The sequence below is a fragment of the Diceros bicornis genome, chromosome 26 (assembly GCF_020826845.1).
Source record: "Diceros bicornis minor isolate mBicDic1 chromosome 26, mDicBic1.mat.cur, whole genome shotgun sequence".
NCBI lineage: Eukaryota > Metazoa > Chordata > Mammalia > Perissodactyla > Rhinocerotidae > Diceros > Diceros bicornis.
The window spans coordinates 10,870,189-10,885,208 of record NC_080765.1 but is presented as its reverse complement, the minus strand read 5'-3'; the positions used below and the strand labels follow the sequence as shown (position 1 = coordinate 10,885,208).

General features: G+C 38.1%; 1 protein-coding gene across 3 annotated transcripts in view; it reads left to right on the top strand.

The window, feature by feature from the left end:
- The window catches only part of SDK1 (sidekick cell adhesion molecule 1), a 919,553-nt gene that overhangs the window by 482,878 nt on the left and 421,655 nt on the right, over positions 1-15,020 (top strand). Inside the window, exon 1 of one of the 3 annotated variants that reach the window (XM_058569384.1) lies at positions 7,320-7,465. The exons of the other annotated variants lie outside the window; for them this stretch is intronic. Within the exon in view, the coding sequence (XP_058425367.1) occupies positions 7,356-7,465 (110 nt within the window). The 5' untranslated portion in view covers positions 7,320-7,355. Of the gene's footprint in view, positions 1-7,319; positions 7,466-15,020 lie in introns of those variants that run through there. 3 annotated transcript variants of the gene reach the window in all.

The window sequence follows — 15,020 nt, the reverse complement described above, 5'->3', positions numbered from 1 at the left end:
TTATATGTTTAATTTTTATGTAAGTGCAAAATGTATGTTTATCTAGAACCTGGAATGAACAGCACCTTTCCTTGGTGAGCTTTTTGATTGCCAAGTCGCATATAGCTTTTTAAAGTTGACTGATCTTCCCCCTCAATTTCTTTGAAAAATCCAGTAATTATTCTTTGGATCAAGCACATTTTTCTTTTGATCCATACTCATCGATCTATTTAGTTATTTGGTGGCAACTCATCTAAATAAATGAATTCATGGGCCATTTCATCTTTTCATGCCTTAAAAAAAATAGGCCTAATCATTGTACAGGGATCATGAAAAAAAAAGAGAAAGAGAGAAACAGGAGGAGGCAAAGGCAGAAAACATGTAGGATGCTGAGGATGAGTGGAAGGACGTGGGAAGACCCAGGAGTTTTGATGATACAGAATTGATTAGGGTGAAAATAGACAAGATCTGCAGTGGCTGAGTAACAGATGGAAATAGAAACATTAAATTATGAAATCATGCAGGACTGGAACACTGAGGCTGAATAATCTGAAAATTGATAACAAAAATCGTAAGAATAGTATTTAAGAACAAGTATGGGGCCGGCCCCGTGGCTTAGCGGTTAAGTGCGCACACTCTGCTACTGGCAGCCCGGGTTTGGATCCCAGGCACACACCAACACACCGCTTCTCAGGGCGTACTGAGGCCGCGTCCCACATACAGCAACTAGAAGGATGTGCAACTATGACATACAACTATCTAGTGGGTCTTTGGGGGAAGAAAAGGAGGATTGGCAATAGATGTTAGCTCAGAGCCGGTCTTCCTCAGCAAAAAGAGAAGGATTAGCACGGATGTTAGCTCAGGGCTGATCTTCCTCACACACACAAAAAAAAGAACAAGTATGAAGTTTTTGTCTGTGTTGAGATTTTTGAATAGCAGAATGTGGAGCTTTTCACTTCTAGCTCAGGGGTTTAAATACAGCCCTCAGCAGGCTAGCAGATATTGTTTCCATATGACAAGTCTTTAGCCATATTGACAAGTCTTTAGCTGCTATTTGAAATGCTTCTTTGTAGCAAACTTTAGTCACAAAATATCAGCAGATGACTGTGTACCTGCGTATATCTTTGTAGGCTTGTGTTGTTTTAACCACAACTTAGCCACATATTGTTTAAAGAGATTGAAGATATTTTTATTAATTGAATGGTTTAGGAATGAACATGTGATAGCCTTCTAATGCTATTTTGGGGAATACGTTTCTTTTTTATTTTTAATTTTTTGTTTATTGCAGTAACATTGGTTTATAACATTGTATAAATTTCAGGTGTACATCATCATACTTCTATTTCTGCATAGATTACATCATGTTCACCACCCAAATACTAATTACAACCCATCACCACACACATGTGCCGAATTATCCCTTTCGCCCTCCTCCCTCCCCCCTTCCCCTCTGGTAACCACCAATCCAATCTCTGTCCCTATGTGTTTGTTTATTGTTGTTATTATCTACCACTTAATGAAAGAAATCGTATGGTCTTTGATCTTCTCCCTCTGACTTATTTCACTTTGCATAATACCCTCAATGTCCATTCATGTTGTCACAAATGGCTGGATTTCATCGTTTCTTAAGGCTGAGTAGTGTTCCATTGTGTATATATACCACAGCTTCTTTATCCATTCGTCCCTTGATGGGCACTTAGGTTGCTTCCAAGTCTTGACTATTGTGAATAACACTGCAGTGAACACAAGGGTGCATGTATCTTTACACATTGGTGTTTTCAAGTTCTTTGGATAAATACTCAGCAGTGGAATAGCTGGATCATATGGTAGTTCTATCCTTGATTTTTTGAGGAATCTCCATACTGTTTTCCATAGTGGCTGCACCAGTTTGCACTCCCACCAGCAGTATATGAGAGAGTTCCCATCTCTCCACATCCTCTCCAACACAGGTTGTTTCCTGTCTTGTTAATTATAGCCATTCTGACGGGCGTGAGGTGATATCTCATTGTAGTTTTGATTTGCATTTCCCTGATAGTTAATGATTTTGAACATCTTTTCATGTGTCTGTTGGCCATCTGTATATCTTCTTTGGAGAAATGTCTGTTCAGGTCTTTTGCCCATTTTTTAATTGGGTTGTTAGTTTTTTTTGTTGTTGACATGCGTGAGTTCTTTATATATTTTGGAGATTAAGCCCTTATCAGATGTATGGTTTGCAAATATCTTCTCCCAATTGTTAGCTTGTTTTTTCATTTTGTTGATGGTTTCCTTTGCTGTGCAGGAGCTTTTTAGTTTGATGTAGTCCCATTTGTTTATTTTTTCTATTGTTTCTCTTGCCCAGTCAGACATGGTGCTTGAAAATATGTTGCTAAGACCGATGTCGAAGAGCGTACTGCCTATGTTTTCTTCTAGAAGTTTCATAGTTTCAGGTCTTACATTCAAGTCTTTAATCCATTTGGAGTTAATTTTTGTGTATGGTGTAAGTCTACTTTCATTTTTTTGCATGTGGCTGTCCAGTTTTCCCAACACCATTTGTTGAAGAGACTTTCTTTTCTCCATTGTATGTTCTTGGCTCCTTTGTCAAAGATTAGCTGTCCATAGATGTGTGGGTTTATTTCTGGGCTTTCGATTCTATTCCATTGATCTGTGTGTCTGTTTTTGTGCCAGTATCATGCTGTTTTGGTTACTATAGCTTTGTAGTATATTTTGAAATCAGGGAGTGTGATACCTCCAGCTTTGTTCTTTTTTCTCAGGATTCCTTTAGCTATTTGGGGTCTTTTGTTGTTCCATATACATTTTAGGATTCTTTGTTCTATTTCTGTGAAAAATGTTGTTGGAACTTTGATAGGGATTGCATTGAATCTATAGATTGCTTTAGGAAGTATGGACATCTTAACTATGTTAATTCTTCCAATCCAAGAGCACGGAATATCTTTCCATTTCTTTGTGTCTTCTTCAATTTCTTTCAGCAGTGTTTTATAGTTTTCGGTGTACAGCTCTTTCACCTCTTTGGTTAAGTTTATTCCTAGGTATTTTATTCTTTTTGTTGCAGTTGTAAATGGGATGGTATTCTTAATTTCTCTTTCTGCTACTTCATTGTTAGTGTATAGAAATGCAACTGATTTTTGTATGTTGATTTTGTATCCTGCAGCTTGACCATATTCGTTTATTACTTCTAAAAGTTTTCTGGTGGATTCTTTAGGGTTTTCTATATATAAAATCATGTCATCTGCAAGTAGTGAGAGTTTCACTTCTTCCTTTCCAATTTGGATCCCTTTTATTTCTTTTTCTTGCCTGATTGCGCTGGCTAGGACTTCCAGTACTATGTTAAATAGGAGTGGTGGGAGTGGGCATCCTTGTCTGGTTCCTGTTCTTAGAGGGATAGCTTTCAGTTTTTCACCATTGAGGATGATATTAGCTGTGGGTTTGTCATATATGGCCTTTATTATGTTGAGGTACTTTCCTTCTATACCCATTTTATTCAGAGTTTTTATCATAAATGGATGCTGTATCTTGTCAAATGCTTTCTCTGCATCTATTGAGATGATCATGTGATTTTTATTCTTCATTTTGTTAATGTGGTGTATCACATTTATTGATTTGCGAATGTTGAACCATCCCTGCATACCTGGAAGAAATCCCACTTGATCATGGTGTATAATCTTTTTAACGTATTGTTGTATGCGATTTGCTAGTATTTTGTTGAGGATTTTTGCATCGGTGTTCATCAGTGATATTGGCCTGTAATTTTCTTTTTTTGTGTTGTCCTTGTCTGGTTTTGGTATCAGGGTAATGTCAGCTTCGTAGAATGAGTTAGGGAGCTTCCCCCCCTCCTCAATTTTTTGGAAGAGTTTGAGAGGATAGGTATTAAGTCTTCTTTGAATGTTTGGTAGAATTCACCATGGAAGCCGTCTGGTCCTGGACTTTTATTTTTGGGGAGGTTTTTGATTACTGTTTCGATCTCCTTATTGGTGATTGGTCTATTCAAATTCTCTACTTCTTCTTGATCCAGTTTTGGAAGGTTGTATGATTCTAAGAATTTATCCATTTCTTCCAGATTGTCAAATTGGTTGGCATATAGCTTTTCATACTATTCCCTTATAATCTTTTGTATTTCTGAGGTGTCTGTTGTAATTTCTCCTCTTTCATTTCTGATTTTACTTATTTGTGCCTTCTCTCTTTTTTTCTTGGTGAGTCTAGCTAAAGGGTTGTCAATTTTGTTTATCTTTTCAAAGAATCAGCTCATGGTTTTATTAATTTTTTCTATTGTTTTTTTGGTCTCTATTTCATTTATTTCTGCTCTGATTTTTATTATTTCCCTTCTTCTACTGATTTTGGGCTTTGTTTGTTCTTCTTTTTCCAGTTCCTGTAGGTGCATTGTTAAATTGTTTATTTGAGACTTTTCTTGTTTGTTGAGATAGGCCTGTATTGCTATAAACGTCCCTCTTAGAACCACTTTTGCTGTATCCCATAAATTCTGGCATGTCGTATTTTCATTTTCATTTGTCTCCAGGTATTTTTTGATTTCTTCTTTGAATTCTTCATTGACCCAGTCGTTGTTCAGTAGCATTTTGTTTAATCTCCACGTATTTGTGGCTTTTCTGATTTTCTTCCTATAGTTGATTTCTAGTTTCGTACCGTTGTGGTCTGAAAAGATGCTTGGTATTATTTCAATCTTCTTACATTTATGGAGACTTGTTTTGTGGGCTAATATGTGATCTATCCTGGAGAATGTTCCATGTGCATTTGAAAAGAATGTGTATTCTTCGGTTTTTGGGTGGAATGCTCTGTATATATCTACTAGGTCCATCTGTTCTAGTGTGTCATTTAAGGCCAATGTTTCCTTATTGATCTTCTGTTTGGATGATCTATCCGTTGATGTAAGTGGAGTGTTAAAGTCCCCTACTATTATTGTGTTATTGTCTATTTCTGTTTTTATATCTGTTAATAATTGCTTTATATATTTAGGTGCACCTACATTGGGTGCGTAGATATTTACAAGTGTCATATCCTCTTGTTGGATTGTTCCCTCGATCACTATGTAATGCCCTTATTTGTCTCTTTTTACAGTTTTTGTTTTAAAGTCTATTTTGTCTGATATGAGTACTGCTACCTCAGCTTTCTTTTCATTGCCATTTGCATGGAGTATCTTTCTCCATCCCTTCACTTTCAGTTTGTGAGTGTCTTTAGGTCTGAAGTGTGTCTCTTGTATGCAGCATATATATGGGTCTTGTTTTTTTATCCAATCAGCCACCCTATGCCTTTTACTTGGAGCATTTAGTCCATTGACATTTAAAGTAGCTATTGATAAGTATGTACTTACTGCCATTTTTTAACTTTTTTTTTCTCAGTGTTTTAGTAGTCCTTCTCTGTTCCTTTCTTCTTCTATACAGAAGTGATGGTCTCTTTAGTTTGACCCCTGTCTGAAAGCTCTACTCTTCAACTCCCCTCCTCCCTCCTTTTATGTTTTTGATATCATATCTAACCTCTTTTTTATGCATTTGTATCCATTACCCTCTTATCATGGAAATAGATAATTTTTCCTATTTGTGGTCTTCTCTTTTCCCCTTAAATCAGTCCCTTTAACATTTCTTGTAGCACTGGTTTCTTGGTGACAAACTCCTTTAATTTTTGCTTGTCTGGGAAATTTTTGATCTCTCCTTCCATTTTGAATGATAACCTTGCTAGGTAGAGTATTCTTGGCTGTAAGTTTTTTCCTTTTAGCACCTTAAATATATCATGCCACTCTCTTCTAGCCTGTAAGGTTTCTGCTGAGAAGTCAGCTGATAGCCTTATGGGGTTTCCTTTGTATGTAACTTGACTTTCTCTTGCGGCTTTTAGGATTCTCTCTTTATCTTTAATTTTGGACATTTTGATTATGATGTGTCTTGGTGTGGGCCTCTTTGGGTTTATCTTGTTTGGGGCTCTCTGTGCTTCCTGTACCTGGATGTCTGTTTCCTTCCTTAGGTTAGGGAAGTTTTCATCTATTATTTCTTGAAACAGATTCTCTGCCCCTTTGTCTCGCTCTGCTCCTTCCGGGACACCTATAACACAGATGTTAGTGTGCTTGATGTTGTCCCAAAGGTCCCTTAGAGTGTCCTCACTCTTTTTAATTCTTTTCTCTTTTACCTGTTCAGCTTGGGTAATTTCCTCTAGTCTTTCGTCTAGCTCGCAGATCCGTTCTTCTGTATCCTCTACTCTGCTTTTGAGTCCGTGTAGTGAATTTCTCATTTCCAGTATTGTATTCTTCATTTCTGATTGGTTCTTTTTTATATCTTCCATTTCTTTGTTGACATTCTCACTGAGTTCATCTATTCTTCTCCCCAGATCAGTGAGCATCCTTAACACTCTTAGTTTGAACTCTCTGTCAGGTAGGTTGCTCATTTCTGTTTCACTTAGTTCCTTTTCTGGGGTTTTGTCCTGTTCCCTTACTTGGAATATATTCCTTTGCCTCCTCATTTTGCCTCTTTCCCTGTGCTTGTGTCTACGTATTAGGTAGATCAGCCACGTCTCCTGCTCTTGGATAGGTGACCTTATGTAAGTGATGCCTTAGGGGGCCTGTAGTGTGCTTCCCTCAGTTCTCAATGTTCCAGGGGTGACCCCTATGCGGGCTACGTGTGTCCTTCTGTTGTAGCCTGTTTCCTCTCCCTGTAGGCACCCAGGGAGGCCAAGTTATGCTCCTGGCCAGCTGTTGTAATGCTCAACTGCTTGTAGTTGTGGTGGGCCTTTCAGTCTCTTTATCAGGTGTGGGGAGCCCCAGCACAGTTAGCTGCAAGTTTTAATACCACATTTGTGTTGCAGTATTTCTTTTAAGTGAGTAGGCCCCCAGCGTGGCAGGTGGTTAGGCTCAGGGCCTTACAATTGCTATAAGCCTCCAGCCTTTAGGTCTCTTGTCAGCTCTCTGAGGATTGCAGCTGGGTGGGGCTGGCCTCAGGCATGGGAGCATCCAATTGTTTCAGGCTGTGGAAGGTGGGGCAAACCCCCTATGTGGGTCTTTGAGAAGCACAAGTCTTCTGCAGCTAACAAGCCCTGCCGCCCATAGCTCCACACACACAGTCAACAAAGTCCTGCCCTGTATGCGTGCCCCGACCCCCTGAAGTGGACCCAGTCTCTGCACAGCGGGAGCCCCACACACTCTACCACGGCCCCACACTATCCACCCATTCCTTGTGCATGCCCCGCCCCACCGAAGTTGGCTCAGTTGCCAGGCTGCAGAGAATCCAGTCACCAATCTATGCAGGCCCACAAGTTGCCCGAGGGCCTGCTGTTGGGTGGGGCCAGTCTCCAGGGTCGGCTGCCTGCCCTGGCTCAGCTGGACCAAATCAGTGCTCTAGTGGGTGGGGCAGACCCCAGGCCAGCAGGCCCCAGGGAGAACTCCAATGGCGTCTGTGTCAGCACGCTCACACCAGGCCACAACAATGGCCGCTGCCAATGTCCCAGTCCCTGGAGAGGTCTCACCTCTCACCGAGATGCACTCAGGGCCTGTTAGGTGAGTCTCTTTTCACCAAAGCACTGTGCACCTTTCTTTCTGGTGATTTTAGGTTGCTTTCTGAAATGGGTGAGTTTGTGTGTGGGCCCTTTAAGAGCGGGTTTTCATTTCTTTGGGAACCAGCTTTTCTGGGGGTACTCCCCAATGTTTTAGTAGCAGGCAAAGTCAGATATTATGCCACTCGTCTCGATTGTGCTGGGTCCACAAAATACCCACAGCAGGGGCGCTCCCCGGCTCAGGGCCCCACTCCTCTAGGGAGGGCTGCATACCTTTGGGCTGCTCCTGGGCGGCCGTGAGGCGCTGCGACCACACAAGCCGGCGTTTTTCCTCTCCAGAAGGGAGTTTCTGCCTCTTCTACCTCAATTAGGATTGTGCTTTGTTGCAGGAGTTCCTCTTATCCAGTTTTCAGTTCTATCTCAGGGGTAATTTTTCCATGAGTAGTTGTAAATTGGCTGTGTTCGCGGGAGGAGGTGAGTTCAGAGTCTGCCTATGCCGCCATCTTGACTTCGTCTCCTGGGGAATATATTTCTGATATTAAAATCTAAATGTTCCTAAAACAATCCTTTTTTCACCTTAGATCACGTGTTTTTAGCAGAGGTAGTACTGCTTCCTATGGGATGTATTGGAAGTTTGAAGGGGCATTTCTGGTGGTCCCAATGATGGCAATCATGGCCAGGTGGAGCCAGGCTAGACCACCTGCAATGCTCAGGATGGTCCTGCAGCATGAAGAATGGTTCTGCGTTCTCACTTGTCTTTCACATGTCCCTTGGATGTTACATAGGTTAAAAAAAGCAAACAGACCTATTCGTCATGATCTGATCCTAGTATTCCATTTTTAAAATAAACACATAGTATTTTTGCTGTGTTTTAACATACACTGAAATTTTCCACAAATGCAATTACTGAGTAAATTGAGGGAAAATTGTACTTTGTTTTGTTGGGAACTTTACCAAGAGCCATCCGCCATTTCAGCAATGCCCTTGTGGTATCTGCGCTGCTAGTACAACACACCTGTATCCATCTTCGTTTGTAGCTGTAGCATTCAAAAAGATAAAAGAGGGAATTTGAAATTCATTGTAATGGACTTAGAACAAAATGTTTTTTAATTAGTAGAGGAACATGAACCTTTATTAATAAAAGTTTTTTAAAATGTCATTTATTGTCATCCTCAATATTTTTTTACTTTTGTAATATAATTTATGAAATACATTGTAAAATTACATATTTAAATTATTGATTTTAGGTATTGCCTGCTGTTTTTTAGTCTTATTCTGATACTACCCCCAGTAGTCTACAACCTACCTGTGTTATAACCTCTCAGTTCTTTCCTTCTTAAGTATCAGAGCCCAGATCTATTCCTTGGCATGTGATGGGGATTCGAGATATGAGGTACATTTTCTGGGATCCTCTGTCTGTACCCTCTCCCGTGTCAGCGTAGCACATTATTTTGACACTGCACTTAAAAATAAGCCTCATTGGGCCGGCCCCGTGGCTTAGTGGTTAAGTACGTGCGCTCCGCTGCTGGCAGTCCGGGTTCGGATCCCGGGCGCGCACTGACGCACCGCTTCTCCGGCCATGCTGAGGCCACGTCCCACATACAGCAACTAGAAGGATGTGCAGCTATGACATACAACTATCTACTGTGGCTTTGGGGGGAAAAAAATAAATAAATAAAATCAAAAAAAAAAAATAAGCCTCATTATTCCTGAGAATGTCATATATTTCTTTTTCTTCACTTTAATAATGTGTAATTTGTCTTGGACCTTTATTTCAATAAATATTATTTCCTCTTTCTCTTATCATTTACAAATAAGACTAGTCTATTATTACTTAGCCTAACCTTAGTATTTTTAATTGTTTAATAGTAAATTTTTTATTGAGGTATAACTTACATATAGTAAATTACTCAAATCTTAAATTTACAACTCAATGACTTTTTTTCAACATTTTATTATGAACATTTTCAAACATAGAAAGAATTGTAAAGTGAATACCCTTATACCCACCACCTAGATTCTACAACTAACATTTTGCTGTATTTGCTTCATAGCCATCATCGCTCTATTTTTCCACCAGTCTGTCTTATTCTTTGATGCATTTCAAAGTTGCAGACATCAGTACACTCTACCACTAAACTTTTCACTATGCATATTACTAACTAGAGGTCAATATTTGTATACTTTTTTAAGGTAAAATTTGCATACAATGAAATGCATAAAGAGTAAATGTACCGTTTGATCTATTTTTACAAATGCATACATCTGTGTACAGCAAGCCCCATTGTGATGGAAAATCACTATCACCCTGAACAGCTCCCTCAGGCCTCTTCCCAGTCAAACCAGACCCAACCCCAGAGGAAAGCACCGTTCTGGAGTTTTTTCATCATAGATTAGTTTAGCCCTGGTCTGGGATTCATGGGTGACCCTGAAACCCTTGAAGGGGGACTGTGAGGTCAAAACTGTTTTTATAATATTGCTTAGACGCTGTTTGCCCTTTTCCATCTCATTCTCTTGCGAGAGTCCAGTGGGGTTTTCCAGTTCTATATTAATTCTTTACATTATAGTGTTATTGCCACCAGCTTCCATATTTCAGTGAAGATGATGACCTAAGGAAAGAATAAATACTTTAAAGCATGATATAAGGCAATATTCTCAATCCTACTGGACAAAATATCCCCCCTTTTTAGCAACAAATATTTAATCATGCCCTTTTACTCTCCTGCAATGAAATTCATAGATAAAATAACCAGCCTACACATATAATTTCAAAAAATCAATATAATGCCCTAGCTTTGATATAAAAGAGGAATAAAAGGAAGTAATTTATAATGAATATGTATTTTAATATGTAAATTGAATGCGGAAGCAGATATGAGAATCCGTCTCTCTTTTATTAAGCCAAACAATAAAGAGATATTCGAAAATGTAAAACAGTACCATTCTTTTAACTATTTTTTTTTTGTTTTGGGAACTATAATTATTTTTCATAAAATATGTTATATCCATTAATATGTTAGGTTTAATATTACCATTTTTAATGAATTAATGAATATTTTTAAGTGTCTCGGTTTAAAATTTAATGTGATATATAGAAATAAATCCAACGACATAAATCAAAGCTTTTTGAAGTTCTCAATAATTATAATTTTAAGACTGTACGAGGATACTGGGACCAAAAAATTTGAGAAGCACTGGTTTAGCCTGTACTAGAACTTCATATAAATGGAATCATACAGAATTTGTAATTTTTTTGTCTAAGGTTTATTTTACTCAACATAATTGTTTTTGAGACTCATGCATGTTATTTGGTTTGTCAGTGGTTTGTTCCTTTTTATCAATAAATAATATTCCATCATATAAATATATATCACAGTCAATGAAATGTACATATATATGCACCCATGGAAACACCATCCAGTCAGTATATAAAATATTTCCATCAATACTGCCCCTCCTAAAATTAACTGTTATTCTGATACCTACAAATCTCATATAAATGGAACATAAAGAATATACTCTTTTATGCCTGGCTTCTTTTGCATATTATGCCAGCTGTGATATGCCAACTGAGATCCAACTGTGTTGTTGTTGTGTGCAATAGTAGTCTGTTCTTTTTCTTCACTTCGACACTAGTTCTTGTTCTGGTGTCCACCTATACCTCTACTCTTTCATTTCCCTGTACTTTCACATGGAATGGCTTTTAACCTTCTTGTATTTCCATATCAAGACGTATTCATCATGAGAAAACACAAGCCTCTAACAACTTCATTATGCCTCCAGTGTAGTCAGGCTTAAGCATTTACATATTGAAACACATGGTCATTATAAATTGTTTTCTTTTATTTCTCCTTTATCTCGCTGTTAGGGTGTTAAACTGATTTTTTGAAATTTTATGTGAAGCCTGGTTATTTGATCTAAGAATTTCATTTCAGAAGAGTAAAGTGGGCATTTTATTATATATTTGTTAAAATGGGGGGGAACATTGGGTCCAAGAGGATTAATACTTCTTGGATCATGTTTTAAAGTATTTATTCTCTTCTTAGCTCATCATCTTTGCTGAAATACAGAACCAAGTAGCAACAATATTACAGTGCAAAGAATTAATCATTTGCTTCATAAGAACATGTTTTTAATAAGTGTATCATTTATTTAAAAATGACATTTTTCCAAGAGATGACATTTCTGCCCACTTGGCCAAGATTTGCAATGACAAATAGAAACATCATGTTTGAAGATTGGCATCTTGAATTATGTACAAAATTCTCATATTAATTTATAGAGGACATTATTCCTGTTGTATATGATTATATATATCTTGTCAGTGTCTGATTTGCATTGGTTAATATAAAATAAGCAAACTAGCTATCCATTTTTTTCTCAGTCTGAACATTTTCTAAATTCATGCCTCAGGAAGTTCTTTTATTCCAAGAAAATGATCCGGCTACCATGAATTGCAAAGCGTATTATCCTATTTTTTTGCCTTGGGAAATAAGCAGAATGGCAGGTACAAGTGAGGTCTCTGAAGTCAGACTGCCTTGATTTTTATCCTGGCTCTATCAGACAAGTCACTTCTCCACCTGCCTCAGTTTTCTCATCTATTAAATGGAGGTAATCATACTTACTTAATACTAGTAACTGTACGTACTTAATAGGGTTGTTGTAATAGTAACTGGAATAATATAATGTGAAACACTTAGAATAGTGCCTGAGTTTTAGTAAGTGGTCAGTAAAGAATAGCTTTAGGTTATTATCAGTTTTTATTAGAAATACTAATAAATGGTGAAATTAGGAATTGTGTTCCTCTGATGAATTTTTTGGAATTAGTTTTCTCGGTAGACAACAAATGTATATTGACCTATTATATGTAGACACTTAGGAATTAAGGATATGAATGAGTAATGATTCTTTCTTAGAGCGAGCCCATGGCATTGCCTCTACAATAATATACCCAAAGATGGTTGTATTTAAATGCCACAAAAGAGAAGTAACAATATCAGATGGTCCAAGACAAATTACACATTATTAAAGTGAAGAAAAAGAAATATATGACATTCTCAGGAATAATGAGGCTTATTTTTAAGTGCAATGTCAAAATAATGTGCTACGCTGACACGGGAGAGGGTACAGACAGAGGATCCCAGAAAATGTACCTCATATCTCGAATCCCCATCACATGCCAAGGAATAGATCTGGGCTCTGATACCTAAGAAGGAAAGAACTGAGAGGTTATAACACAGGTAGGTTGTAGACTACTGGGGGTAGTATCAGAATAAGGCTAAAAAACAGCAGGCAATACCTAAAATCAATAATTTAAATATGTAATTTTACAATGTATTTCATAAATCATATTACAAAAATAAAAAAATATTGAGGATCTGAACCAGGCAATCTGACTCCCCACTTTGTGTTCTTAATTATGATATGTAACCTCATAAAACAAAACAAGACAAGAAAACTAACTTTGGAATTATCTTGAAGGAAACAAAAAATGTGGCAAAACAAAGTTGTAGTTTCCCTCCTTCCAGGTCAATGATTGTCATAGAATGACTTCTTATCAAAGCAAGGAGGGAGGATTATTGAACACTTACTTTGAATCATTTACTGGTTTAAGTTATTTACATTACTTTCCCCTTTGTAATCCTCACAGCTCTAAAAGGTAGGGACTATTATTATCCCTCCTGTTCACACACATGGAAACCAGAAGTGCATTAATTTGTCTGGGGTCACACAGCAAGTAAGAGGCGAAAGCCTTGTGCCATCCCAGACTCTTGATTGCCATATTGATGGTCACTAATGTCCCATTTATTCTTTGGCTTGTTAGTTTAACAACCAGCTTTTTAATTGCATTTACTGTTCTCATTTAAGCATCTGTGAATGGAATAGGCAGCAAAAATTCCTCTCCTCTACCACCTAAGTTTCAACATAAAAGCTGTTGCTTTCAAGGATATGTAACAGCATAGATTTACCCTACATAAAGCAGAGGGTAAAGGCCCCTAAATTCAAGAAGAATATTGTAGTGGGTGAATACAGCAGATTTAGCATGCTGATGAAGTATTTCATTATCATCCTAAACCTTAAACTTTAAGGAAACTAAATAAAAATCAGTAATCTCAAAGAGAGTATTTCATTAAGTAGGCAAGTCTTTGTTACTAACTCCTCAGTAGCTCTTGGCCAGCAGCAGTTTCCGAGGCTATGTCTAGTAATTCTATTAGATCATGCAGGCGTGTGCCAAACATTTGCAATGTCTAGAGTTGCTTCTTGAAAACTCCAGTGCCACTGGATGTCTGGAGTGAATTAAATGCGTATTCTCACTTCCTGACAGAAGTTTTCACACTCTGCATTGCATGGAACGTAAGGCTCTAGGACACAGCTATTGGAGTACTGAAAAATGGACTAGAAGTAGTCACCAGTACTGCATTTTCTGAAACCTCTGTGCCCAAAGCTCTGAAGTCTGTTCTCCCTGTCTCACTCCACCTGCTCCATGACCCAAATTGTCATTTGTCTGGTTTTTCCAGTCGCTTTCCCTCCCCTTCCCTAAGATCCTATTTGGTAGACCCATTGTGGGAATACAGAACAAAAGGAAGCACTTTCTTACAGGACCGTAAGTTCCTAATGGGTTTGTTATGTCATGACCACCACGTGTATGTGTGCTGAGTGACATCTGTAAAATGGTTGCAATCATGCTGCTTTCTCTTGCTGCCTTATCTATGGTTTCCATTGAATTTTGAACAGTAGAGCTTTTTAAAATGAAACCTTTATTTTGAAATAATTGTAGAGTCACATGCACTTGTAAGAAATAATACAGAGAGAGCCCATGTACCCTCTACCCAATTTCCCACAATGGTGGTATCTTGCAAAACTGTACTTCATTATTACAACTAGGATATTGACAGTGATAGAAACCCACCAGTCTTCTTCAGATCTCCCCAGTTTTGCTTATACTCGTTATGTGTGTGTGCATGTATTTAGATCTTCGTAATTTTATCACGTGTAGGTTCATGTATCCCTACCACCGTCAACATACGGAATTGTTCCATCACCACAAGGGGCCCTCCTTACCCTTTTATAGCTACTCTCAGCAACCTTGACTCCACCTCATCTCCTGTGCCCCTAGCGACCACTAACCTGTTCTCCATTTCTATAATTGTGTCATTTCAAGAAGGTTATATAAATGGAATCATACAGTATGTAGCCTTTAGATATTGGTTTTGAGATTGGACCTCAGCATAATTCCCATGAGGTCCATCCAGGTTGTTGTGTGATTCAGTAGTTCATTCATTTTATTGCTAAGTAATATTCCATGGTGTGGATGTACCGTAGAATGTTAATCATTCACCCATTGAAGGACACCCGGGGTGTTTACAGTTTTTGGCTATAACTAATAAAGCCGGGATGAACATTTGTGTTCAGATTTTTGTGTGAACATAAACTTTAATTTTTCAGAGATAAATATCCAAGAGTGCAATTGCTGCATCATATGGTAACTGTATTTTTAGTTTTATAAGAAATTGCCAAAGTGCTTTCCAGAGAGCCTACACCATTTTACATTTCCATCA